Source organism: Cyanistes caeruleus, chromosome 6 (genome assembly GCF_971803275.1).
Source record: "Cyanistes caeruleus chromosome 6, bCyaCae1.hap1.1, whole genome shotgun sequence".
Taxonomy (NCBI): Eukaryota; Metazoa; Chordata; class Aves; order Passeriformes; family Paridae; genus Cyanistes; species Cyanistes caeruleus.
Window position 1 is genome coordinate 31,787,375 of NC_141706.1, and position 27,464 is coordinate 31,814,838.

General features: G+C 47.7%; 1 protein-coding gene across 4 annotated transcripts; it reads left to right on the forward strand.

The window, feature by feature from the left end:
* The first annotated feature begins 5,052 nt into the window (after window positions 1-5,052).
* Window positions 5,053-27,303, forward strand: LOC111930217 (transmembrane protein 151B-like). Of its 4 annotated transcripts, XM_086892849.1 has the most exons (4): window positions 5,978-6,022; window positions 9,597-9,682; window positions 10,626-10,786; window positions 23,998-27,303. In XM_086892849.1, exon 4 carries the CDS (start codon window positions 24,031-24,033, stop codon window positions 25,426-25,428), a length of 1,398 nt encoding a protein of 465 aa, XP_086748975.1. In that variant the 5' UTR covers window positions 5,978-6,022; window positions 9,597-9,682; window positions 10,626-10,786; window positions 23,998-24,030; the 3' UTR covers window positions 25,429-27,303. The 4 variants fall into 4 exon arrangements, with proteins under 4 accessions (XP_086748972.1, XP_086748976.1, XP_086748975.1 ...); XM_086892850.1 differs by lacking the exon at window positions 10,626-10,786 and having other exon boundaries at window positions 5,965-6,022; XM_086892848.1 differs by lacking the exon at window positions 10,626-10,786 and having other exon boundaries at window positions 5,991-6,142.
* Window positions 27,304-27,464: the final 161 nt, after the last annotated feature.

Consider the following 27,464-nt stretch of genomic DNA (forward strand, 5'->3'; position numbering starts at 1 on the left):
AGTGGAGGCTGATGAAGCAGAAGAAAAGAGATGTTGGATTCTGCTTCAGTATAGCAGAGGAATAGCCTTTGCTTACTCCTAAGTGTTTCTTGGGAACAACTCAAGACAATGCTGTGAGGAAAGGTGGAGCTCTTGGTGACAGTGATAGGGAAAGAACTAGGAAAAATTTCTCAGGACTTAGAGGTTGAAAAATCTGGGAAACAAGCTGGGGTGGGGGGTAGTAATTGTTCAGGTATTGGAAATAGCACCTCAGAAGGAGTAAGATAAGGGAAAGAGAGAAATAGGAGGCAGGTGCCAAATTTGAAAGACACGAGCCAGAGAAATAGATGAGAGAACATTTCATTCTGAAAAGAAAGAGTGAATGTCAGTGCATATTCTGGCATGTCTGTGCAATGTGGCAGTTATGTTACTAAATCTAAAGATTGAGCATAAGCATCACTGCCACCTGGAAGGAGATGGCAGGAGACAGGGCACAGACATCTGAGAGAACAGGAGGGAAGCAAAAAGCCTAAAGTGTAGAGATAGGCTGTTAAAACTCAGGCCCCTCAGAACACCAAGACTGCTGTTTACAGCAGGGATACCCCTGGGCCAGGGTGGTACCAGGGTGGCTTATTTCATGCTGGTAATTGGAAAGGCATCTCATGACAACTGGCTGGTGGCTCATCCCACTGTGATCCTCAGAGCTGTGATCATCACAGTCGCACTCAAAATGCCCCTCAATATATGGCATCCTTTGTCAGCACCAACAGATCAGAGCATGCAAAGACTTCATAGTCTAAGAGCCAGTATTGCCTTTGTCCTCTTTTCCTTCAAGAAGGCAGAAAACTACAAGCACTGGAGGATGTAATCCAAGTGCTAATAAATTATTGATGTCTCCCTTCAGCTTTTCACTGACTAAAAGGATATCAAAGCTCATTTTGTGAATGGTCCAGACAGATTCTCTTTTGCTATATCCACAATTTGATTCACAAATATTTCACTAAGCGTTAATATTGAAACAACATAGTGTTCTCTCTTTACAGGTTTAGCAAAAGATAATAGACATGTTTTGGATTACACAGACTCATAAATAGATACAGTGATATGACATACACAGACTCATAAATAAATACAGTGATAGGACATTTGTAACTGCAATAGATGTTTGATTTTGTAATTTTATAAAGGCAGAGCATATTATTAACTAGGTATACATTTATTTATTTTTTTTTTAATATTGAAAGCCTCCTGAGATCACTGTATTTAGTCCTTACAGACAGTCTGCATGGTTCTTTGGCAGGACATACAAGTCATAGAATGGTAAGACTTGCTTTATATTTAGCAATAGCTCCTCTCTTCCAATACGCCTATTTGCATAAGTGAACTAACAAACCATCTGTATTGGAAATAGTCTTTACATTACTGTCAGCTTTGGGGCAGTATGTGGCAGTTCCTTAACAGCATATATTAATTTATGCTGGTTTTAGAAGCAGCAGAGACAAAATTTGAAGCCCTCATACTGCAATTTTCTGGGTAGGAGTCTCCCCAGAACAGAAGGCTTAGTTTTTCTCTTTCAGTATTCTACAAGTTTTGATGGCCAGAAACGTTCAGGATCTTCATAGGCATCTCATCTTAAAGACAGACACCAGGCTTCCAGGTATATCTTAAAAATGGCACCAGATCTTTGCAAATTTAGCCCAAATGCCATCTCTTACTAAAGAGCAGACCAAAATTCTGCCTGCTAAATCAGTGCAATGGCCCTGCTGAGCTCAGAGAAAGGATTATCAACATTTTTACAGTGGTATGCTCTGAATGACAGGGTGCTGATCTTAAACTGACACAAACTGCAGTTCCTGACTGCACCAGTTTCTTCTTGCTCTGAATAGAGGCAGCAAAGCTACACATGCATGTTGTCTCTGTTCCTTGCTGGCTGTTTAGAAAGATTGAGTGACCAGGCACAAAGCCCAGAAGAGAGAGCTGATTTTTGCAATATGATATGCATATTTTGCAAGCCAGACCACAAACTGCTTGTCACATTTTTGGTGGTATATATATAAATATTCATAATTAATCTGTGTTAGAATAGAATATAAAGCTTCTAAAGAACAAAAATAGCCCCTTCAGGCATCTCATAGCAGTGACACTGATCCCCTGCATTTCTGAAATTAAAAAATGAGCTTCTTTGCATAGATTTTGCAGTAGTCTCTGGAGTTCAAGCTTCCTTTTTTGCCCTGATCCTTCAGTTTGGGAGGGCAACCTTGATAGCAGAGATTGATACCTTGAATCTGGAGCTACAAAGGTGGAAACAAAGGCACCCGGTGAGAGATGACGTTTCCAAAGCTTACATCTCGGGGATAGTAACCTTCATTTTCCCTTCTCCAGATCTCTTTCATCTCTAGGCGTTTTTCCCGTGTTTTGGCTTCAGGTTTCAGCAGAATTCTGAGGATAAGGCAGGTGGGAAGATGTATATGCATGTGCCTTCCAGATCGAAAGCCTAAATTCAGCTGGGGGCTACATATCCTCAGAGACAACTTTGTCTCTTAAAGGTGGAAGGGCCAATTAGACAGTCCTTGGAACTGCTGGCAGCTGTAACCAAACAAAAGTCAGGATTGGTTTAGATGAAATAAATCACAGTTTATTCAACATCAAAAACAGAGTGACTGTGGAAATGAAAATAAATTCATGAAGCTGTTCAGGCAGCACTGAATCCAGTGGGTATTAGATGTATCTAATAAATAAAAGCAACCATTTGGACTGGGATGGCAGACAAATCTGACAGGCTGAGCTCTGCCAGGTCTTTGTTTTCTGTCCTTGTCTGACTCAGCTTTTGAATATGATGCTCTTACTCCTGGGCTATGTGGCTTGCCAAGCTGACACCTTTCTGGTGCACAGCCTCACCCTGCTGTCTGTACAAATGGGGGCCTCATCTTCTGAAAATTGTCAACCTTTTTCCTTACTGAATGGGGATGCTTCTTTTTTTAGCTGCCTTGTGATACACTAAAGCCCATTTTTTTCTATCTCCCTTCATGTTGCTTTTCATTAGGGCTTTTTAGCAGTCCTTACAAATAGAAATTCGGCACAAATATAAAGTTGATTCCCAGTCCCTCAGTGCACAGTTTTCTGGCTTGGCACATTTCCCTTCTAACCACAACACCTCATCATGCCCCAGCACCCATTCCACAGCATATTTAAGGGTCACTAAAACCACCTAGACAAACAGGTATGAGCTGACAATAAAGAACACTTTTAATATCTTTATTGCTCTATAGGTCTTGGTGGGTATGTCACAGGCACTCCTTATGCATCCTTTTTGGCTCCTTTCTGTGTCCTAGGTGTGTCCCACTCCCTGCCAATCTGCTGACTGTCTTATGCTCCAGAGATTTCCTAATCACCTAAAGAAAGGAAATTGAGTATTTTAAGTGTGTATTCTCATGTGGTTTATAAACCTGCACTGTAGTGCCTTCCACTGTGCATCTCAGCTCCTCTCCAGGTCTGAGAGGAGTAAAAGTCAGACTACTTTGGACATATATATTGGATGCAGCCAGATGTCGTTTCTGTGAGGAGGAGATGTCATCAGGGGAGGACAAGGCACATGTATCTGTAGCTACAGTGGCAGTCACTGCGCTGTGGTGTGAGTCAGAGATATGTGGGGCAAAGGGAGTTTGTTAATTGTCTCTCATGGACATCTTGCACCCCCAAGAATGGGTAGGTTTCTCAGCATGCATCAGCCAAGACCTCTCCAATGCAATGAATATCCTAAAATTCAGATTTAGCAGAACCCAATACTTTTAGAAAATCCAAGTTTTGGGTTTTTTTGCTTTATGCATTCACGCACCAAGCACCATTTTCTGTTTTACAGTCCTTCTAAACAATCTCTTATGCAGTCTGAGTGCCTTGAACCTGGAGTGGCATTTTCCAGAGCAGCAAGCTGAAAAAGCAGGAAGCATGTTGTGACAGGAGTTGAAGTACAAATATTAAAGTGAAGGTTGATGCTTCAAGAGTGTTCACTTGCCTGTTTGTAAGATTTTTATGAAGGGTTTAAAATATATGCTGCTCTAAGGCACAGAGAAAGAAATGGATCAAATTAGATGAGCCTCACAAGAGTGTAATGAAACACGAAGCAAACATGCCAAGGTAAGATGGTGCAGTACACCAGTGCTGATCAGCAGGAGAGCCAATCATGACTGGATGCGATGAGCACAGGATGCAAGCAGGAGGAAGAAATATTGACAGGGCAGGGAGTTTGCAGGGGGCTGCAACTGTGGGAGAAAGCCTGTGCAGGAGGTATATGAAATCAGAGGAGAGGCTCAGGCTGCAAGGAGGGCAGGAAGGGACAGCAGCAGCTGGCTGCCTCCATTTCTACCGCCAGCTACTCCTCGGAGAATAAGGAGGTGAAGGAGGGCGGCAGGGCCGGGATGCGGGGGCAGCCCCAGAGCTCCGTCCCGACAGCGCTGCCCTCTGTTCCCGGTGCGCAGCTCCAGCCATCAGGGAGGGGAGTAGGGCATCGTCGGGGGCTGCTTCGTGAGGAAGCGCTTCCGCGGAGCAGCCTTCCTCCTCCTGCCCCTTCTGCTGCTGCTGCCGGGCCGCGTCCCGCCGCCAGCCCGGGCGAAGTCCGGGGCTCTGGGGGAACGCGGGGGAAGCGGCCGGGGCTGAGCTGCGGGCGGCGGAGCCGCGAGGCTGCGCTGAGAGGGGGGTGATCGGCGGCGGGGTGCACCCGGGGCGGGCGGGGAGCACCCGGGGATGGGGAGCGAGGTTCACCCTGAGCAGAAGACGAGAGAGGGCATCCCGCAAGGGTAGGGGTTGCGAGGTCGTAGCCCGGGCAGGGGGCACGCCCGGCATCTCGCAGACGCCCGCAGAGGCGCGCCGGGAGCCGCCGGGCAGTCGCCTGCCCACCTGGGGGGGCCGGGAGCGGCCGGGGCACCCCCCCACTCCGCCTCGTCTTTCTCTCCTCCCCTCCGCCGCCTCCTTCCCTCCCTCCCTGCCCGCCTGCCTGGGATGGTGGAGGGAGTCGGGAGCACCCGGCAGGGCGGCCCTGGGCGCGGGGGGCGGCTCGCCCCAGCCCCGGCCCCGGCGCGGGGCGCGGTCCGCGGGGGGCTCCGCCGTCTCGGGGTCCCGCAGCCCCCGCCGCCGCCGCAGCTGCCGGTGATGGCCAAGGATGTCCTCGGAGGGGGATGCCGAGGCGGCTGCCGAGAGCGGGCCGGGCAGCACCCCCGCGCCGGGGGCCGCCGCCGCCGAGCGGGAGGAGGTGAGCGGCGGCGGGGGCGTCCGCCCCGGGCCGGGGGACACTGAAGGGGCAAAGACAGCCCCGCCGCGGGGACGGGGTGCGGGGCGGTGCGGTGCGGGAGGAGGGTGCCCCGGCTGGGGATGTTTGCGCCGCGGGCAGAACGGAGGAGCGCAGCTACAGCCCGCCCGGGTACCTGCAGCCGCGGTGCGCTGCGGTGCTGCCCCGCCGCGCCCTGCAGCGCCGGGGCCGCCGGCGGGACCCCCCCGCGCCCGTGGGGCGGCCGCTGCTGGCGGGGATTCACCCACCGGCCCCGGAGCCCGGCCCTGCGCCGGCTGCCGGGCTCGGGCGGCGGCTCCGCACCGGAACGGTGCCGCGGCGGCCAAAGGGGGCCTGGCCAGTGGAAGTTTGGCCAAATGAGCCCCATTGGGGTTTGGCCTGGAAGAGCCTGCCTCTTCCTTGGGACTTGAGAAATGGTCAGGGGGACTGCAGCTCTGCGAGGCGCTGGCGGAGGTGGCCGGAGGGGCACACGGGGCGTGAGAACGGGCTGGCAGGCTGGGGCTCTGGGGCTTTCAGGTGTTCGGGGGCAAAGGAGGAGGTCGTGCCTCTCCATTTCCCTTGGGGCCTAGGCACCCCTGTTGTCTAAGCTGCAACAGAAAACAGTGAAGAAAATATAGCTTAATAGGGTTCTTCAGATCATCTGTGAACCACTTACTGTGGCCTTGCACATCATAAAGAGGCAATAATGGATGTGTCTGAGTGTTGACACGGAATCCTGAGCCACGAGGTATTGGGCAGACAGAACTGCAGGGCTGTGTGACAGTAGGTGACAATGTGTGTGTGCTATCCTGCGCAGTTGGGACAGCAAGCTGTCCTGTTTTAAAAACACCTTGGATTTTCTTCTATGCCTAATGTAGCCTTTGCTTCCAACAGTTTTGACAGGTCTGCCATTTATGTCACGCAATCCATGTGCAGTCCATGGAAGTGAGTGAACTTTTTTCACAATATGGAGTTAAAAACGAATGTACATGCTCCTAGGAATGCAGAGAGCAGCCTTGAAACAGGCTTAGAGAAGACAAAATTGAAAACGGAAGTGAAAGCAGCCCTGGAACATTGCTGTTTGGAGTTAGTCTGCTTAAATCTTTTGTTAGCAGGTCCCATGGCTCATCAACAGTCACATAATCCCGTAGTCAAAATCCAGTAACCTCAACAAAGCCTACGTGAAGCTGCAAGATACTTAGCTGAAAACCAAACAGCAGTTTAAACTACCTATAATTGAAAATTGGCTTTGCAGCTCAGGTTGAAAAAACTGTCATCCATGGGTGAAAATTAGGGTTTTCTCTTGTTTGATTGCTTTTTAAACACCTGCGACACAGTTCACTGTGAAGAGCTGTGGCTGAATCCAGGATACAGCTGGTGTTCCAGCAGTAGAGCACACCAATGTAATTACAGCCCTGCAGATGATCAATAGATATTTAATGCTGGAAGGGATTTTTTTAATTTATTTGGTCTAGGACCAGGAGCTACTGAAGGCTTTCCAATGTATTAAGTCCACCATAAAAACATCAAAGCTATTTGCAGAAAGAAAGTACTTGATCTGCTAAGCACTCTCTGTATCTTGCTTCATTCATCCTGTTCTCAGTTTCTCTTCTGTTCCAACACAAACATTTGCACATTTGAGTCTATATCTCATATGCCTGTGATATCCTAACACTGCAGTCCTACAGTATTGGTCTTTCCTCATGCCTTCTCCCTTGCCATGTAAATAGTCTTTTTGCACCTGGGCCTGCAGTTGGATGTAAATGACCTGTATTGGTATTAAATGGGCATTTCATGGGGTCCTCTGTTAAACCTTGTCATTTATAGATTTTACTTAGATCAAATGCATGGACCTAAATGGTAACAATGACTGAAAATTGCCTTCATTGGGTATTAAATCAATGCAACCCCGAGCTAGTAACAGAGAATGTGTCTGAAGTCTCAAGTTTTTGTTGTTGAAAAAAGGACAAGCAAAGGCACAGCTGCAGAGCAGGAAGGAGAGCAGCAGTTGTTACCTGCCTCAGCTCTTGTCCTCTTCTGCCAAGGACCATGTAGGTTTCCTGCTGACTTTGCTGAATGTCAGAGCAAGCCCTCAGATTACCTGACAGTGTTCTGGTTTGGGTTTTTTCTAATGAAACATTAATTGCTTGAGTTGAATGACGTGGAACAGATGTGCTTTTGTTGTTAGTGTAGGATTCTACCATTCCACCAACTCTTGCGAAGAGGAATCAAGATCTTTCAGGAGAGAGTATGCAAAGGATTCGTTTTACCAATTTTTTAGTAGTTATTGCTGAAGATTAATTCTCTGGAGATACTTGCCCTTGCTTTCCTCTCTGAAATAGCAGAACCTGCTGCTCTGTACTGCCCTGGTTAAACAGTAGGCTGTCTGCTTTTCTTGTTACTGTGGCAGCCTATACCTACACCAAAGAGTTGATAGTGACTTGTCTTAATTTCTGCTATTTATAACTCAATTGGGAAATGGTCTTAAATATTAAAATATTTAAAACTTAGTTGGAAATCAAGAGGGTTTTTTAAAGGAAAACAAAGCTGGTGAGTAGAAACATCATTTTTTGTTTCCAAAGCCAAGTAATCACTGAAGAAAGCTGAAAGCAGCAGCCACTTGACATTTTGAAATATGTATTTGTCTTGTCTGTACTGGCAAAGTCAAACAGCAGTTGTCCATGCCTGTTTTTATCTTCTCTTCCATATTTAAAAACTTCAATTGGTTATGACATAATGTAATCAGTTAAGCTATTTAAATAAAAGGGAATACCTCATGGGTCAATGTTCCTGAAACCCACGGTCATTTGCTTTCCAATGGAAATTTTACAGAAAAGAGGGGCCACTTAAAACTGCCTCATTTGTCTTGTGTTGCCACTGCAGAACACAACAGGGGCTAATTTGTAAAGTGCTACCTGTGGTCACAAGAATGCCAAAGGGGTGTTATAAGTTAAGAAATCATACATAGTGTTTGTTTTCAGGCTATAGCTTTACAGGCTGTCAGGTCAAAAGGGTAACTGGGACCTTTCCTCTTCAGTGTGCCCCTGGAGAAACACCCTCTGGTTGGAGCATTGACTCCATTTAGTTATCCAGATTTTATACTTTCCCCCCAACATTTATTTTATTTGTCAAGGCTTGTTTTATGGCATTGAAAACACCAGGCATAAAGCCCTTACTAACAGACCAATTAGCTTTAAATTGTCCCCATCTATGGGCTGAGTTGTACCCAGGTGGATGAGAGGTTAAGCAAAAGCTGCTGAGACACCACTGGATATCAATCTCCAGAGAGGGGCTATTTCCTTGTAAACCTCCCCCTTCAAAAGCTGCCCAGGGCACTCACACAACAGACACTGCCCAGAGATGGGCAGGAAATGAGTGAGACATGATTCCTAGGAAAACTCTTTTCCTTCTCCTTGGCTCTTCCAAACCTCATGCAAAAACCTGCTCAGCTAATCCCCCTGAATGATAGGTGCTGGTTAGCCTGGTGGAAGGCTGTCACCATCCCAAGTGAGTATGACTGACCAAACAGTTGTCTTTGTAAGGCAAAGTGCATGATATCCCCTCTCTTGAATGAAGGTCAAATAGGACAGGACCCTTTATTCCCCTCCTGTCCTTGGTCTATTCAGCAGACATAAACCAAAGAGTGCTCCTCATTCCTTGTTCCAAATTATTTTCCTCATAGAGGCAAGGGAAAAAGTCCATCAAGAGTGGCAGTATTTTTCATGATCCTGCATTTTCAGGCAGTATTTGCATTGCAGATTCTGTCATAAGAAAATCCATGCCGAGCCATTGCATCTTTTTTCTGCTTTTGTTCTTCTTGTTGTCCCACTTTATCTTCTGATCACATGTCTGTTCTTGGTGCTCTGGAGTTGGCTGTCTTCTCTGCACTTCACATGAGAAGCTGTCAAGAGTTTTAATAAAATGGATAGGAAATGCCAAACGAATGTGTCTGAGCTCTGAAGGGCAGCCTACTCTCCAGTTGTGTAGGCCACTACGAGCAGAGTCTTCTGCTCCTCGCCACTGTGGCAGAGAATGAAGTGAATTGTTCCTTCAGGCTGACTTTTCCAATCCCTCCAGCACGGGAATTTTCTCAGTGTAGCAACTGTGGAGCTCGTGGAGTTCTGCTACTGGAAAGTTACAAGAAAAATTTAGGCAAATGGCTGTTAAATGTGTAGATGTTGCTTCACGGGAAAGGGACAGACTAGGTGACTTGGTGGTAGGTCCCCTTCAGACTTGGTTTCTATTGGTGTTCTTTCAGGTAGACAGACAGCCACCTGATACTTGGTGGAAAAGCAATGGTTCTGCACACTTTTTGGAAGTCCCAAATACTCTCCTTGTTCTCCATTTCTCACTTCAGAGACCCCAGAGGATGATCTCCCCCAAGAAGCAAGGTTTGGATACCAAGGATGCTTTGCAATCAGTGCAAGCCATTGCAAGAGTGAGGTAGGAGGTATCTTCTCCCTGGGAGTGCAGCACTTTACTTCCTTCCATCTGTTTCTACACCTTGGAAGAAAATAGTTCAGATCATTGCCAGTGACCAGGGACTTTGTGGAAATAGAGGGTAAAAGGAGTAAAGTATCCCTAAGTAATCCACAGTCAGCAGGGCTTGTTTCTCCATGTGTCCTAACACATTGTCATGAACTGACACCAAAAGTAGTGGCTGCTGAGCTATCACCAGCACTGTAAGGCCCTTCAGTTGTTACAGTGGCACTGTTGTGGCACAGCAGATATGGCTGTGTCTGTTTTCTCAGGTTCTACTTTTTGGATAAAGTATGGTTAAGTAGTTAATTAGTTTTTAAGTTCTAATAATGGAAAATGTAGTTCACTTTCAGACTCCAATCATTCATTGCGCTCCTCAGAGCTTAAGACCTGTAAAGCTAAAAATAGCACATGGTGAAACTTTTCGAGGTCACAGTTGCTGTACCAGCTGTGTTAACTCCCCAAAACTCTAACGGGGCAGCTTTATTTCAGCAGCACTCTGCAGGGGAGCCAGCCATGACTTACAGCGAGGATGCTGCCAGAGTGGAGCTCTGGTCTCTGCCAGCAGCACCACACGGTGGGGCAGGGTTGAGGCTGCCTTTGACAGGCACCAGCTCCTCCCTGAGCACTGGCTGCTCTGCCCACAGCACATCTCCCCTGCAGTAAAAGCAAGGAAGAAAAGTGCCTGAAACAGGCGGGACAGATGACGAGTGGGAAGGATGGAAGAGCCTGGCTGCGCATGGCACAGGAGGCTGGCAGCCTTCCCAGTGTGGAGTTAGGGTTGTGGAGCAGTGTCTGATGCAGCTGGCAGCCTCTCTCAAGGTGCCATGCATGCCACTGGGAGAGGATGAGGGGGCTCACACCCCCTGAAATGTGTGAACTTTTGGCCTCCGTTGTTTTACGCCAGGTGAATAATGCACAGAGAATCCCAACTCGCACACAGCGCCGTTCCTGCATGGCTGAGGTGTTGCACATCCCAGTTCAGCATTCAGCCACCAGAGGCCTTGCTTGGGAAAGATTGGTAGTTCTGGGCCTCAGGGAAGACAGGCTGGAAACAGCCACCAGCAGGTGAGAGCAGGGCCTGGCAAGGTAGGAGCTGAGAGCAAAGGGCAAAGAGCAGGTCATGAAGGGTCCCGCTCCTGGCAAGGAAACCTAGGGTAGGTAATTGAGGTGGCTGGAAAATGAGGAGTCCAAATTACGTGACCTTACCAGGGAAGAGAGTGGGATCAGTCAGAGAATTCTGGAGGTCATGGCTTTGAGAGAGAAGTGATTTGTGGTGATGGATTTATGGATGAAGGCCTTCTTCATACTCATGTGATTGATTGCCCTTAGGAGCTGGCCCGAGAATTGTGGAGTATGACACACCCACAGGAGCAAGCCGTGCCATCTCCCCACCCTGTAATGGGCAGAGGGAGCACAGAGTGCCATGGAGTGGTAGCATCTGCCACTGGAGTCCTGCCAGCATTAGGGTCCCTCTAAACACCAAAAATAAAGGGAAAACTCCCTCTTGACTTCCTACAAGTGAGGTGGCCAGGCAGAAGTGCCAGTACCTGGTAGAAGAGGAGTGTACTGAGGGCATGTGCTGAAAGGGTGGGGATGGCAGTCTGTCTTCAGGCCTGAGGTGTTCCATGGTTCTCCGGAGGGGACTGCCTGTCAGCAGGCCAGGGCAAGGAGCTAAATCCTCTGTTTCTCACCAGCTGGTACTCAGAGTGGCAGGGAGCAGCAGCTCGCATGCAGATGATGTACCTTCCTGAAGTGTGCTGCTGCAATGCTCATGTGAAATCATTTTATAAGTGCTATTTTTTCAGTGTTTCCAGGAGGTGTAAGAAGGTGTGCTGACAGCATGCCATGGGTTAAAGTCAAGGCAAAGAAATAAAAGTCCTGGCTCTCAGGATCCCTTTTAACCATTAGGTTTTTAAATGAATTTTCAGTGAAATTTTCGCCTGCTGTGCTGTCACATATTGCTGCAGAATGTGTCACAGAGAAGCAAGAGGGAGGAAGAAATTATATTTATAATGAAAACTTGTTTCTCCCAGGGAAGCATTAGCTGCTGGGATATTCCCTTATTTTAACCAGAGCACCTGACAGCGCTGAGGTCACAGCTGTGTTCAGCAAGGTGTAGAGCTTCCCCAAATCTGACAGAGCAGCTGAAGCCTGAGTAGTGGCTGGGTGTTATCGTGAGGGATGCTCAGCTCAGCAGCTTGAAGGAGCTGGCATGGCCGCAGCCTGAGCTGCAGCAGCCCATCATGGTGAGGCTGGCACTGCCTTTGCTGAGGTGTGGCTGAAGGGCTCTGGCTGGGAAGTCACACATGGAAAGGCTCAAATCACAGAGCCATGTTGTTGTGGTTTAGCTAGATAAAAGGATGGCATTACAAATAAGTGAGAATAAAAATAAAATGCCATGGTTCTGGGAAAACCTTCATTCACAGGTCCCCTTTGAAAGACTTCCCCAGACTTCACTGGAGCTTGAATCAGTCCTGGATCATATTTCTCCTGAGGAATTGAGGGCTGTTTCTGTATCCTTCATTTAAATCTCAAGGCATTCCTTTAGTCTGATTAGCAAAGATTAAAAGGGATTCATAATAATGAACTATTTTTCTCATTTTTGAAGTCTTTAAACAGAGGCATTCAATGGCTAAGCTGCAAACTAGAGAACTGGTGTGGAACTAACACCTCTCTGGCTTCCTCCTCACATGGATGTCTTTACTGGCTTTCTGCTTTTTCCCCGTAGCTGTTGTCTGGCTTGGCTTCAGATCAGTCCCTCACTTCCTCATGTTGAGGCTGAATGAAGGTTGGGCAGGACACAAGACCTGTGGCAGTGGTGAGAGCACTAAGTCACAGGACATGCTCCTCAAGGATGAGGAGAGCACCAGACACCCTGGGAACCTGGGAGTGGGAAGGAGCAAGCTTCCGTGCACCACTGGACTATGGCACTGAGATGCCCTGCTGCAGGCTGGTGGTGTGCACAGCACAGGAGAACACACCAGCTGCAGCACAGCCAGCCTCCTCTCCCTGCTTGCTCCTCTCTCACCCCTGGGGAGCTGCATCTCCTGTGTAAAGGTGAGAGCGAAGCAAGCATTACAGGATTCCTATTGAACCCAGAGGAGACTTTGTCAAGCACAGAGGCTGGCAGATAGCTACTCCCCCCTTATCCCCTCTGCTTTCCCCCTCCCTCAAGGACTGAAGGAGTGGGAGCTGGTCCCACTATCCCTTCTGTTCTCCCTTGGCTGGTGTCAGTTTTCCCTTTATCTCAGCAAAGCCGCTGAGTGGACACCAGTGCACCAGCTGCACCTGGCTGATCCCTGGGGGCTGTGGTACTTTTGTGTCCGGCTTTCACAGGCTGGAGCACCCTGCTGAGGATTGCTCCACTCTGCAGCCACAGGACAAACAGATGGATGGATGCTGCCATCAGCCCTTTCTTTAGTATGTTCCTGCAGTGTGGGAACAGGGGCAAGGGCAGCTGCCTGGGCATCTCTGTGCAGCGTGGCTGGCTGTGGTGGGGGGCAAGTGGCTGCCTAGGCATGAGGCAGGCTGCAAAATGCCAGGTGGCACAGCCAGCTATGGCTCATGTCATTCGCTTGGCCTTACTAATCCAACAGTAGCTGGGAACTGCACCCCAGGAGCTTTTCTGTGGTTATGTGATGCTTTTTTCAGTTAATTGATAAGTGTTGAGGTAAGCCACTTAGTTATACCTGTAAAATTTACTCTGTGTCTACTAGAAACCACCAATATTCAAGACAGGGGAGTAGGTAATATGAGCTAAGTATGATGGGTGCTTAAAGTGTAGAAAAAGAACTCTTCTTGGAGTTACTCTCTTGCTCTGAGGTAGCTTGAATCCCAGCTTTCCTTTCCTGATGACCTCATACCCAGCATTGGCATTAGTGGGAAAAATCCTCTGCCTCCAAATATGCTCTTTGTATTGGTATGGAGTTGAAAGCCAGTGGCAGCAGCATCAGCAATTTGGGGGAAAAAGCTGTAATTTTGTTAGTGCAGCGTTTTGGTGATCTTGTAAAAAGCTGCCACAAAAATAGCCCTAATTTCTATTTTGTAAATCATGACCATTTTGTTGCTAGGTTTCCTTGGCATTGAAGATACAACTGCACAGTTTTCCTTGGAGCAGCATGAAGAAGCATCGCTCATGGATATGTTTAGGGCCAAATTCTTCATGGCACTCACATATGTATTGTACTGAGTTGCTTTCACATCCTGCTGCAATGAGCAGCATATATGTTGGCAGGGATCCAAACAGCTTTTATTTCTGGGATTTCCTTTATTTCTGCTTCAAGAATTCGGAAGTATCCTGCAGAACTTAATCCTGAATCTGACATTTTAGAGTACTGTGGGTTCTTTCTGTCCTGACCTCTGTTTTCCTCCTCTTCAGATGCTGGCTTGAATTCATGAGGATGATCGGTGTGAAATAACAGACTGTCTTTTTGTGGTACTTCAGGAGCTTCCTAGCATCTGAATTTCAGGTGGATCAGCGAGATTTGTGTCTTTTCATAGTTCTGACTTGTCCTGCAATAGGCTCTGCTGCGTAAAGGACTTAACGCTGCCATTTTGTGCACCTGCCTACCCTGAGGTGTTCCCCCTGCCAGCTCCCTTGGTGGAAGGAGGAGATTATGTCTCCACAGGGATTTAAACCCTGAGAAACCAGGCAATCCCTGCTCACCACAGGAGGGCAGTTGCCAAGGCCTGAGCCAGTGACGCTACAAACACGTGGAGTGCATGATGCAGGTTCTTATTTTCAAACCTAGTAACAGCATTTCTGCTGTGCATTGACATCATGGCCCCCGCCTGCAGGAAGTTTGTATTCTCACAGGAGTTTTGTGACAGATGAGCAAATAGATGTGCAGCAACCGATCTGCTGTGTGTTCAAGGACTGGAGGGAGATTCTCTTTGATGCAAAATGGCTTTTTTTTGTTGCCTTCTATCCCTTGTATTTCCCTTTCCTTGCTACTGGCTCAGCAGGAGCTAGGAGTAATGGGCTTCTTGCCGTTCAAGACGGATGGCAGGAGGCGTTTTGTTTCAGGCTCCCCAGGAGGGGATTGATGAGATGACTGTTGTAATATCTCCCTTTCTCCTTACCAGGCCTTATTACCGATACCCCATGCGGTGCCCAGATTGGGTCACATGGTGGAGGAGCACTTCTGCCCACCATTACATCAATGTCTGGGTTAGCACAGCCCATCAGGCTCCTTCTCACTGTGCTAATGAGCATCTGACCTGAGAGTTCATTTAGCCCTAGAAAGCAGTGAGAGGTTGCACTTCTGCAATTGTCATCTGCCTGGTCAGCCCAGACTTCTTAGGCTGGTCTTTCACCAGGATCACCTAAGGAGCTGGAAGATGATAGCTGCACACACATCTGTTGTGGCTGCTTGGGGACAGTGGATAGAAATCTCCTTGTTCTTGCATCACCCCTGTCCACTGAAGAAGTGGTGAAGCCCTTCTCAGCACCAGAGGCTGGTCCTGATGTAAGGGCTCTCCTCAGTTCTGATTAATAGCACAGCCTAGGGCTTGCCTAGCAAGGACTCAGTGATCCTTTCAGCATTATATCCTGCCATCAGGAGATGAGGCATTCTCTCCTGCCCTGTCTTGACCAAGATTGAGGAGGCTGTCAAAGTTAGAGACAAAATTCTGCTTTCATCCAGACTCTGGTCACCACCTGCCAAAGTGTATGACTTGTGGTTATTGATTACTCTTTCCCTCTCAAGTATCTCATTGGGATATATTAATCACAAGCATAAATCCACAGGGGCAAATTCAGTTATGACTGGTGTTAATTTATCCACCATTTCTTCTTCTTTCTTATCTGATTTTCTCTCTTTTTTTTGCAGTCCTCTGTCAGTGTTTCCTCCCTTATATTTTTTCCCATAGACAGGAAGATTATTCTTGCTAAATGAGAGGGGAAAAAATACAATATTAACTCAAGTTGCTTACACGAGTAATGGCAAGATGTGGGGTTGTTTTGTTTTTGAAGGCAGTAAAGTCACCCTGTAGCCCTAAAGACAGGTTTTGGCAGTGAGCAGGAGCATGCTGTGATGCCACATCGTGCTGAGACACAGCTGCAGCATTGGCCCTGCAGCACACTCTCACCTCCGTGGGAATCTCTGGTCCAATTTAGCGCAGCCTTATCCTATCCCCCAGGCTTGGGGAGGAGAGTGGCCTAGATCTGGTTTTTGGAGAAGTTCCCAGCAGCAAGAAAGCAGCCATTTGGGAGTATCAGCTTTCCAGGCCATGGATGGGCTGGGGTAGCTGCTGGCTCACAGGATGCTTTGGTGCTGTCAGGCTCAGGCTGCTTGCATTGATCTTCACCCAGGTCCTTTCTCTGGAACTGACTTTCTCCTGCCCTGTGTCCAAGCTGACTGGCCTCTATCCTCACCTGCCAGCACCCTCCCCCTGCCTCAGTGCTACTGGCATTTGGAGCATGTCCTGGCTGTCCTTTTCCCTCTTTCACTTCTTCCCACCTTCCATGTTTCCCTTTCATTTCTCTAATTCCATTCAGGTCACGTCTTTGCTGCCCTCTGTTTTCTCTCGTTCTTTCATTTTAGACATGATAGCATTTTCCTTCAGCAAATTTGCAGCTCTTGAGGTCAGCCACCAAGGACAAACGCACATGGGATGTAAAAGGACAGGAAATGCTTTTGACATGATTTCCCCAAAAGAGAACTTTAATGCTTTTGAAATCGGGGAACAGAGGTACCTATCTGTGAACCAGGCACAGTCAAGCTTGGGCCCCAAACTGTCCACAAAACAAACAGGATAAATTCATGCTGAGGCAGCATATTTTCTGCTTATACAGCTCATGCTGGAGTTTTCAAGGAGACTGAAGAATAAAGTCTGTCAGAAGGGGAAAAAGTCATTTTGTCGATAGACACATATAGCAAGGATAAGGCAAAATTATAGATCAAATGTTTAAAAAATGTGATTCCATAATTTGGCATATTTCCTTTAGATATCACAGGCTATTTCCTCTCCTTATATTAGTATCAGTTTGGCAACTTTCAGTTAAAATTTATTGTGCTGGTCAAAGTTGGCAGGGAGCAAAACAAGAGTTTTTTCAGTGTCACCGTAACCACTTGCATGCCATGAGCACTACTGAGGCAGCTGGAACGAGAGATGCTTCAAGCCCACACTGCTACACAGCTTCTTCTGGAGTAAAATACAGCTGCTGATGAAGGTCACACATAGCAAGCTAGTTGATAATGTGCTCTGCTGAAGCTTTGGGAGGTTTTCTCTTATTGCATGCAGAACTACTCATGGAATTATTCCTGGCAGTGAACACTGGAAATGTGAGGAGCACCTCAGTGTCCACACAATGCTTACAGCCTTGTTTTTGTGATTGGCACTTAGCTTTGTGAAAACAGTTGTCTTGTATAAGTTAATGGGGTATTTAGCTATTAGACTGGCAGAGTTCTGCAGGAATAATTACCAGATTTGACACTGTTCACTGGAATTAAGCATAAAATCACTGCTGGTAACATTTACAGTTGGCACAAACAGTAGCAGGCAGGTCTATAATGATGAGCTGAGCACAATTCTCCTTAGGGATCTCTTTCATTTGATAATTTAGTTACTCAGTCCAAAGCCAAATCTGAAGTTACACATTTCAGGGTGGAGAGTGCAGCCAACCTTTCAGCTGTCCTCAGAAAGAGTGACTCAAAAAATACCTGGGAGCCAAGTGAGTGAGAGGTTGAACATGAATTCCTGGGATGTTGCTGGGCAGAAATCTCTTAATGCAATCTTCGAAGACGGTAAAAAGGGGGAATGAGTGGGAATGGAAGGTGATTTTATTTTTTGGTATGATGCCAGTGAAATAAGTGCTGAAGTCCTTTACTTACTTGTAAGATACAGACTTAAGAAGGATCTCAAGGTGCTGAAGAGAGAGCAGAGCACCAGAAAGAGCTAGAACAGTGAAGTGAAGGAGTTGAAGATTTTGGCTCCTTTGAATTGTCAAAAAGAAGGCTGACAGATGTCATAATTAGAATGGAGAAGTCTCTTCTGAGTGAGAAGGCAGTTATATAAAATAATTTCTTCATCACTTGGAGAATGGGTGTAAATGTAAATTGGGTTTTAATATAAGATGAACCTTCCTGGCCTAGCATAACCATGCAAAGTTAGTAGGAGAAGTTTCTGTGACTACCTATAAGGACTGAAGAACTATCTGGTTGTTTATTCTCTGGTAGGAATCCCTGCCACTAGTGGATGGCTGGTGGGTGAGTCCTGATATTGGGCACACTTGTATCCAGAGGCCAGCAAAAGCAGCAAGCCAGCAGGGGCAAAACACAGGCACGAGAGTTTCAGGGTAAGCATTCAAAAATCTGGGCTGGTGGAATCAGTCTGGCCTTCTCTGAGTGTGGCACTTCCTCCTCCTGCTAAGTGGGGAACTCCTTTGGAAGAGCAGGGGTAGCCAGACTGCCTTGGCTTCTGCCTTGAGGAATTAATTTGTTCTATCTACCCATCAAGAGAAAGGGGACCTAGAGTCATAAACACAATTTGTTTATCCAGAAATGTGTTGTTGTCGTTCTTTACATTTTGAATATGCCTTTTAAGGAAAAGTCAGGGTTTGAGGGAAAGTATTTTTTTTTTATTCTTGGCCACCCCCTGTGCAGTCACTTTCATGCTCACTTAGGGTGGTTACCAGCTACAACTTACCTACCAGTGTGCTAAATCTGGTCACTTGTGAGGAATCAGGGGATGGCTCAGACAGCCAAAACCCTGAGCACCAGGCCTTTGCTCCTGCCACCAGAGCACGCTCAGCTCCAGATGTTAAGCAGAGGATGTGCCAGGGTGTGCACACCCCCCTCGACTCTCTCTCCACCTCTTTACTCTAGGCAAGATTAACAGCCCAAATCTGCATACTCCTACAACACAGAGCACGTTTGAATGGTTTTAATTATGATTGCTGCAGCCAGAACCTGACCTGCCTGCTGTTGAGCCAGGAGGAGCTGGGTGGGTGTGCCTGTGCAAAGAAGGTTCCACCTCAGCCCTTGCAAACGTGCTTTTGATCTTGGGCATCTGCCATCAGAGGGTGCCTTTGAAGGCAATTGCCCTTTCAACCACTGACTGGATGTTCTATCATTTGCAAGCTGAGTTTCTTAAAGGAGAAATAATTGAAATGTTGCCAGCCTGGAAACTCCTACAGGTGTCAGTTGAAATTCCAGTTCTCCATCAGCAGTTAGGGATTTCCAGGCTATTTTGCAGTGACTGTGGCCACAAATTAAATAGCATCTATCATTTTAGTTTCTCAGAGTGCTCCACAAGACCAGACAGCAAACAAATCATATGGAGCTGACAGAGTGGTACACAGGTCCTTTGCTCTCTCTGAGCCTTCTGGAAATGATGAGCCAAAAAAAATCAAATGCAGAGCTGCCCTGTGGAGCTGACTAACTGCCTGGGGCCAGGGACAGCTCAGGACGGGCTATCCCTAAACCTTGTCACTCTCCACAAGGTCCACAACACAGACACACATAGCCTTCCCTACTCATGCCACCTCTCACTCATGGTATTTTCCTCATTCATGCTGAGATCTGCTAAAGAATTTAGAAAATATTTTTTGGTTACTGTTTTTAAGTGTGGAAGAGTTAGGTGAATTTTGGCATGTGATTAAGGATAGTTTCGGTGAGAGTTACCAGGAGTTTCCAATCCCGACCGGTGCAATGAGAAGTGAGGCCTCTGAAAGCAGTTCAGCAGCATGCCAGAGACTAGCAAGATGTTATTAATAACATGTGTATTTAACACAACCTGAAAACCATAAACAATGGTACTGACAGCTCAGCTGTGCTGCTTCATGGCATTCCATCCATAACAGGAGATTTTTACAATTTGTACTGTCCTCAGAGCAGGTTGGGACCTTTTGGGTGAACCATTTGATTTGACATTCTGCTTTGCAATACGTGGTTGTAGAATCACAGAACAGTTTGTGCTGGAAGGGACCTTCAAAGCTCCTGTCGTTCCAGCCCGCTTCCACGGGCAGGGACATGTTGCACTAGACCAGGTTGCTCAAAGCCTGTCCAACCTGGCCTTGAACACTTCCAGTGATGGGGCATCCACAGCTTCTCTGGGGAACCTGTGCCTCATTTAATCTGTCAGGATGTTTTTCAGGTCAATGCTGTAAACAAAGCCCAAATCAAAGCCCCCCACAAGCAGGAGAGGGAGGAGACCTCTCTTGGTTTGGGTTAGAGAACCAAGCCCTTTAGCCCTAGCTTGCAGACAAAGTGCCTGGCAACTGAGCCTCCATCTATTCTAGTCTCTGTTGGGCTCTGGCTTTCTGTCAGGCTTTATGTCATTGCTTTCTTCAATTATGTTTCTCTGTTAAGATTTTCCAGGGGTTATGCTTTTATTCCACATCAAAACAACACAGATGCCACAGCATTCCTCAAAGGATGCAACTCTGTTCACTGGCTATCCCAAGTTATCATGGAAATTATTACTTTCCTTAAGCATTTATTGTACTCATCCAGAAATACAAGCCTGCCCTGTTTCTATCTGAAACACTATGCACGGAAAGGAGAAAATTCCACACAGTACCACAAACATAATTCTTGTAAGAAGGTGGTATGTTAATTAATAAAGTCTGGGAGCCACTGGATTAACATATTAATGAGTTTGTTAGGCAGAGAGAGATGAAAAGATATATTTTCTTATTATAGTTTTGAATGTCTGATACCTTTATTGTAGTTATGTTCTATTTCATGTCTTTCTTACAAACATTCTAATAGTGTTTCTAATAGTATAATTGTGTTAGGTAATTAGTTCAGCAAAGAGAAGGAGAAATGGGGGGTTATAGGCCAGATGAACATGGTCAGAACTTGAAACAGGCAGGACAGTTGTGGGAGTAGACCCTGGAAGAGGGATCCTTTTATAATTGAGGACCTGCAGAGACTGGGCTTTGCTTAGGAACAACAGCAGGAGTGACACAGTGGGTCAGAAAAGCCAGCTGAAAGAACTTGTGTTTTTTACCAGAGGGTTTTGAACATGAAGACCCTGCTGAACTGGACTGGTAGGTGTGTGAATCAGATGTGGCAGTGGGCTCTATGGTTTCATGTCTTCACCACTAGTGCAGAGGAGAGAAGCTGCCTTTTTTTGCAGGCTGCTGTGAGAACAGTGAAGAAAATCTGTATTGGGCTGATCCAGCCCTTTCAGTGCAGTGGGCTGAAGATCATTTTTGAAGTGCCTCCAGAGGATGCCTACAGAAATGTCATCTTGGACCTGCAAATCTCTGAGCTACTGCCAGCCCAGCTGGGTGCTGCTCTAGGACTGGTGGAACCAGAGCTATCTCATCCCCCAAAGGGGAGATGGCATTTCATGGAGATAAGCACATTAGGAGGTATTTGCCCACTCTGATATGGCCTCTGATAGCCCTAAGCAGCAGGGCTGGTTGAACTATCCCTTGGGCAGAAGCCAGCCTGTGGGTTGTAGGTTGGACCACAGAGAAGCTGTTAGTCAAAGTAAGCGAGGTAAAGTGGGATTGCAGTGCCTTTGGCTAGTAGTGCCCTAACTGGCATGGGACAGCCTTGTCGCCTGGCTGTGCCCAGGGCCAGGCTGACAGTGCTTCCAACAAGTCACAGAAAAAAATGGGGTTCCTGGAGCTGTGTGGACACCTTAAGCACTCACCTTACATTAAAACTGACTGCTGGACATTTTTTGGTGGGTCCACTGGCACTGTTCACTGTGTGAACCCTAAGCGATTTTAAATGAGAGGTACCTGCAGAAGCCTGAATGAAAGCAAAAATTCATGTGTTGAGATATTGTCCTGCTGTTCCTTCTGCAGTCTCAGTAGTGGAGAGATGTTAGTGTTTAAAGTTTTCTTCACCTCAGAAAACCTTCAGGGGAGAAAAAAAAAAAAAGGATAGAGCTTTGCAGTTCTTCATTACAGTTTATATTTTTTGCATTACTATAGAAGTTAAAAACTCTAGTTTCATGTCAAGAAGAGACAAAGAGTAAAAGTCAGTAATTTCCAGTGGGTTTCCCATAAGTCAGGAGAGGCTGGAGCTCTCACCTGGGGTCCAGGGTACAGCTGGGGCAGAAGCCTACATTGGGGCAGTAACCACACTGAGACTGAGCAGTGGGTATTTGGCAAGAGTTTAAAGAGATGCTCTCCATGAGTGCATCTAGACTTCACAGAGGGCATTCACTCCCAAAACTTCTCTAGTTACTTTTTAGCTGATGTAGGGACTGCCTGAAGCCACCTGGTGGTTTTCCTCTAAGTTTCCTGCAAAAGGCTAAGAAAAACAGCCTTATTCTTACCTATACTGAGGGTTTTTTTCACTGCCCTACCTACAAAAGTTATGTGCCCTGTACTTTATAACCCACTTAGCTTCTCTACATCTGTTTTAGCTGCTGTAAAGAGAATAAAGAAGCCAAAATACAGCCCAGGATAATTATACTTTATTCTGACACATGTACAAATGTTTTGGGACAAGAATATAAATTTTTTTACAGATTCCTTCTGGATGCATCAGGAAGGATCAGGGGCCAGATTCTGTCCTAAGTCCAAGTGTGTATTGGTATAACCACTTAAAATCAATAAAATTACTCTGCACTTACACGGTGTTAAATTAAAAGCTATGAAATCAAAACCAAAACCCATGAAATCTAGTTTTTCAGTGTTCACAGCAAGTCATAAAATCCTCTATGATTACTTAGAAGTGGTTCTCTCTCCCAGGGGAAAAAAAAAAAAAAAAAGCTAAGCAGTATTAATCTGACCCTATAGCCTTTCAAAGTTAGATGCCAAATGCTTCCATCTTATTGAGAAGACAGCAAACTCCTCTTTTCAGTGGCGCCATGCTATTATTTCCTGAGTTACAAGATGCTGCTTCTTAAATTCCTTGCTGGTTCAAGATCACTTACTGAATCCTAACTGCTGTAGGTCCAAGATAAGCTTTACTGGGGGAGAAATTTATCTGTGGAGAAAGAAAGGTTCATTTCCTGAACCTAGCATCTGTTGGCATCTACAGAGTAGTTTGATGCATTAGAGATGGGCCCTTGGGAGAAGGAGTAACAGCGTGCTTCTATTTTTGCATGAAATCAGGCTCAGCAGAGGGCATGATGATGCATGAGTATCAGTGTGTATCTGCTTTCTCACTGTCATTTCCTTGGTTAGGAGAGAGGCAGAGGATGGCAGTAACAAAAGGGATGCAAACAGCCCTCCTCATTACCTACTAGGGCAGTGGGGATCTTTCTTCATGCACTCTCTACATACAGACAGCTGCCAGCCAGTGGTGTAACTCATGCTGCCACTGCTCTTTGCAGGGACACAACTCTGTTTCCGCTAGCTGCTTGGCTCCATTTGGCATTTTTCCTTATAGCTGAACATTGCATGACAATGCAGCTGATTCACTGCACCAGGGCTGGAGTAAGGACTGCAATCGTGCCCTCTCAGGGGATGAAGTGGGAGTACAGGAGTGTGAACCCAGCTCTGCTCCCAACCTGACTTTTGGGACTTGAAAGAAAGAGGGGAGTGTGCTGTTTTAAATATTCACGCATACACCCTTAGCTCCAACACTGAAGCTTTCAAGTATTTTAGGTCAGAGCTGGTGTAACCAGCCTGAAGCAATGCTGCATCGTGCTGTAATCTTGACAATTTTTTCAACTAAATGTGCTTGAATCTAGTCATTTTCCTGATGGCTCATCTCCAAGAAAATGGTGTCGATCATTTGGTAGGTTTCAGGGCTGGATGTGAGTCAGCTCTGAGTCAGGCAGCAGCTTTAGCTGCGTGAAGTGCTGGTCCTCCTGTGCTGGCACAACCTGTGGGGCCGCAGCTCTGCGACAGGCGCTGCTCCTGAGCCTCCCCAACAGCAGCATGTGGGAACTTAACGCATGGGGCACTCACAAAGCAAAGGGGCAATTCCCCAGCCCCACACTTTTGGCTGTTCACCTGCTCAGCACTCGCAGCCTCTGAAGATGGCAGGGTGTGTAAATGATACTGGTGGCAGGCAGGGAGAAGGAGATGGGGGGACCTGTCTTGCTCCCTGCAGAGGTGCCCATCTGACCAGGGGGTGGGCCCAGCGAGTCACTGCTGCACAGCTTCCCTCCCCATAGCCAGAAGGAAGCAAGGAAAGAGCTTTGTCCACAGGCCTCTGTCCCTGGCAGGGTGTTTCTGTTTATATTGACATTTATATTAAGTAGGGTGGTGTCCCAGTTCTCAGGCAGTCAAGAGAAAAGCCAGACACAGCCTTGATGGCAGCAGCCACTGTGTGTGTTGTGCAAAGCAGCGTGACTGACGGGTTCCTCGCTCTCTCTTTGTCTTTCTCTCCCCTTGCACGGCGGTGTGATTGAAGCAACGCCCCGTGAAACAGTCCCTGAGCGCTTGCATGTGCCGAGAGTCCCACTGGAAATGCCTCCTCCTCTCCATCCTCATGTATGGCTGCCTGGGTGCAGTGGCCTGGTGTCAGCTGGCCAGAGTCACCAAGCTCAGCTTCGATAGCTCCTTCAAGGGCAAGTCTATGATCTACCATGACAGCCCGTGCTCAGATGGCTACGTTTATATCCCGCTGGCCTTCCTCTCCATGCTGTATGTGGTGTACCTGGTGGAGTGCTGGCACTGCCACGTCAAGAGGGAGCTGCAGTACAAGGCAGACGTGGACAGCGTGTACGAGTGCATCAACCGCATGCAGCAAGCCACCCCATGCATCTGGTGGAAGGCCATCAGCTACCACTTCGTACGGCGAACCCGGCAGGTGACCCGCTACCGCAACGGTGATGCCTACACCACCACGCAGGTCTACCATGAGAGGGTCAACACACACGTGGCTGAAGCCGAGTTTGACTACTCTCACTGTGGATACAAGGACATCTCCAAGGAGCTCCTGGGCTTAGAGAGCTATACAGCCACCAAGCTGAGGTTCACCAAGTGCTTCAGCTTTGCCAACATTGAGTCTGAGAACTCTTACCTGACTCAGAGAGCTCATTTCTTCACGGAGATAGAGGGGCTAGATGACTACATGGAGGTGAGGGAAGGCATGCAGCTCAAAAACGTGGATTTTAAAGAGCTTATGATGGCCTACGGAGACCCGGATCACCTCCCGTGGTACGTGTCCCATTATGCTTTCTGGGTGGCAGCTGTCCTGATGATCTCGTGGCCGCTCAGGGTACTCATAGAGTACCGGACTGCTTACGTCCATTACCACGTGGAGAAGCTGCTGGGCCTGGAGTACACGGCGCCCACGACGGCGGAGGAGCCCTTGTACCGGTACCGCATGCCCCGTGACACCACGCAGGACAGCACCGAGCTGGAGTGGCACATCTGCACCAACCGGCAGCTGATCCCCAGCTACTCGGAGGCCATGCTCATGGACCTGGCCAACTCCCCGGCCTACAACAGCTACGCGGTGTGTCGGTACGGCCAAACGGCCCACGGCTGTGAACGCTGCAACCGTGCCTCCAGCACCTCCTCCATCTTCTCACGCCACGCTTTCCACAGCTGCAGCGGCAACTCCCGCCTCTCCCTCAACACCAGCCGCTTCTCGCTCTGCCGCGTCCATGGCTCCCACAGGACAGGCCTCTGGAGGAGCCGCAGCAGCAGCATTGCAGACCGGGGCTGCCAGGACGAGCAGTGCTGCTCCTACTCCAGCCAGCTGGCTGTCAACGAGAACCCCCCAACCTACCACGATGCCAGATTCTTCCCTGTCCTGATCGTGCACAGGCCGGAGGGGCAGGACAGGCGGCATTTCTACATCAGGCGTTCCTCCTGCCTAGAAACCTCTCTGTGACAGGCCTTGGTGGTTACTTGGCTCCTCTGCTCTGGGACAGGGATTGCAGAGGTGACACCGGTGAGGAGCCTGAGAGTGTCAGTCTCTACAGCAGGTCAGCAGGATGAGTTTCAGCTCTTCCCCCTGCCATTGAAAGAGGACTTAGAGACTCTGACCAATACCTAACCTCATTTCCACAATCTCCTGCCCCTCCACCTGGTCTCCCATGTCTTTCATTCCCCATTCCTCTCTTTCACACCTCACCCTTCCTCTGCTCCTTGATTCCCTGCCTCTCCTCCCATCTCCCCCTCATTCTTTTTTTTCACATTTCAGTCACAGCATTTGATTGTTGTGGCTGCTGGAGGATTTTAAATGCTTGTGCTTTGCCAGTACATTTGTCCTCCTGGATGCTTTGCAAGGTAAGAACCTCAGATAGAGCAAGGCACAAGGCACACAGCCAGCCAGTCAAGTCAAAAGGAGAACTCAGATCTGCAGGCGCTGAGTCACCTCCTGCAAACCCCAAATGAGGTGCTTATTTAAAAAATTTATTTTCCACATATTTTTTCCTCTTTTTCTGTCATTCCTTCTCTCCTATGTTCATGTTCTCCTCTCGCTTTACCCTCTACTTCCCTTTTTTTTCAGTTCTCTCACTTCTGCTTTCCATTTTTTCTGGGGTTTTGCCAGTGAGGATATCTCCCAGGGTGTAATTTTCTTCCATTGGGCACAAGTAAGGTATTCATGGCACAAATGTCACTGACTGCTCGCACAGCCACAAATGAAGCCCCTGAGAAGTGCTGAGGACTTTCTTTCAGGAGCAGTGATATACACCGATACAGCAAAATGCCCTTTGCTCACCCTGCCCTGCCTGGTCTGTAGACACTGCTGCATTTCCAACTGTAGTTTACCTTGTCCAGCTCCACCCCTGATAGCAATCGTTGAGAGCCATAATGTAGATTAGTGCCCTGTTAATGCCACTATTTTTAGGACAGTAGGCCTGGTTTGTGGTTGTTTCATTCCTTCAACTTGAGCGCAGCAGCACAGGCTTGACAAGGGGAGAGGGGCTGGAGAGAGAAAGGTAAATAAGGTATTAACCCTCCCACAGAGAGTCTGGAGCTGTTAGGAAGCTCTTCCACCCACAGTGTCTATTACAGCAGTTATAGGACTGCCTACATTACCTTTCAGCTTTCTGTGTGCCCTGAGGAGGGCTTTTGGTCTGTAGCCCACTTCACCTTCCCAGGCGAGATGTGGTGCCACCCCAGCCCCAGGCAGGGAGCACAGCTGGGAGCCAACCTCCCTGGCCACTCCTGCTGGGGCTCCAGGCTCTTCCTGCAAGGCTTCCCTTGGAGCAGGTATAGCACCTTCCAGAATTAGTGCCAGCCTCTCCAGATCCAGAAGGTGTCTGGTCCTGACAGAGCATGCCACTGCACTCTGGGTTGTGGGCTCTGCCCCCTGGCCTGGCCCCTCCGAGAGCCAGGGCCTGCTCCAAGAACCTCGTGGCCACGCTGAGGACCCACCAGGGACCTCACACCTGCCAAACCTCCGTCCCACAAGGGATGGTTGTATACTGAGCAAGCTCCATGCCATTTTGTCATATGGCTGGTGGAGATTATTATCCACTCTGAGTCACAGGAGAACGCAATAAGATCGCAATACATATGGTCACTCTCAAAACCAGTGTTGTCTCACCCTACCTTACAAGTAGGTAAGAAACTGCCCCCAGAGGGGCTGGCAACAAGTGCTTCCTCCCAAGTCCATTTTGTGTGTATCAACATGTAATATGAAATTTGTAAAGTCATATTGATATGTGTAGATTATATGTAACTCTGCGTACTTATACAGTGATTTCTTATGGCATTGACTGTTGCACCATGTTAAATACATTTTGGTTTTGTTTGATGCCTCTGTTTTGATGTGCTGTGTTTATTTCAACTCCAGAAACGGAAACATTGGCAATACCTGGCCAACCTGCAAATGATGGCACCATCAGAAAGGTTTTTAAAATTCTTATGAGTTGATATTTTTTAATGTAAATACTTCATGTGTGATTTATGTGACAT

Excerpts from the sequence above, each read along its gene's own strand:
- LOC111930217 (XM_086892846.1), top strand. The coding sequence starts at position 5,135 with ATGTCCTCGGAGGGGGATGCCGAGGCGGCTGCCGAGAGCGGGCCGGGC. Across the intron at positions 5,225-23,997 it reads CCGCCGCCGAGCGGGAGGAG|CAACGCCCCGTGAAACAGTC; the intron begins GTGAGCGGCGGC and ends GTGTGATTGAAG.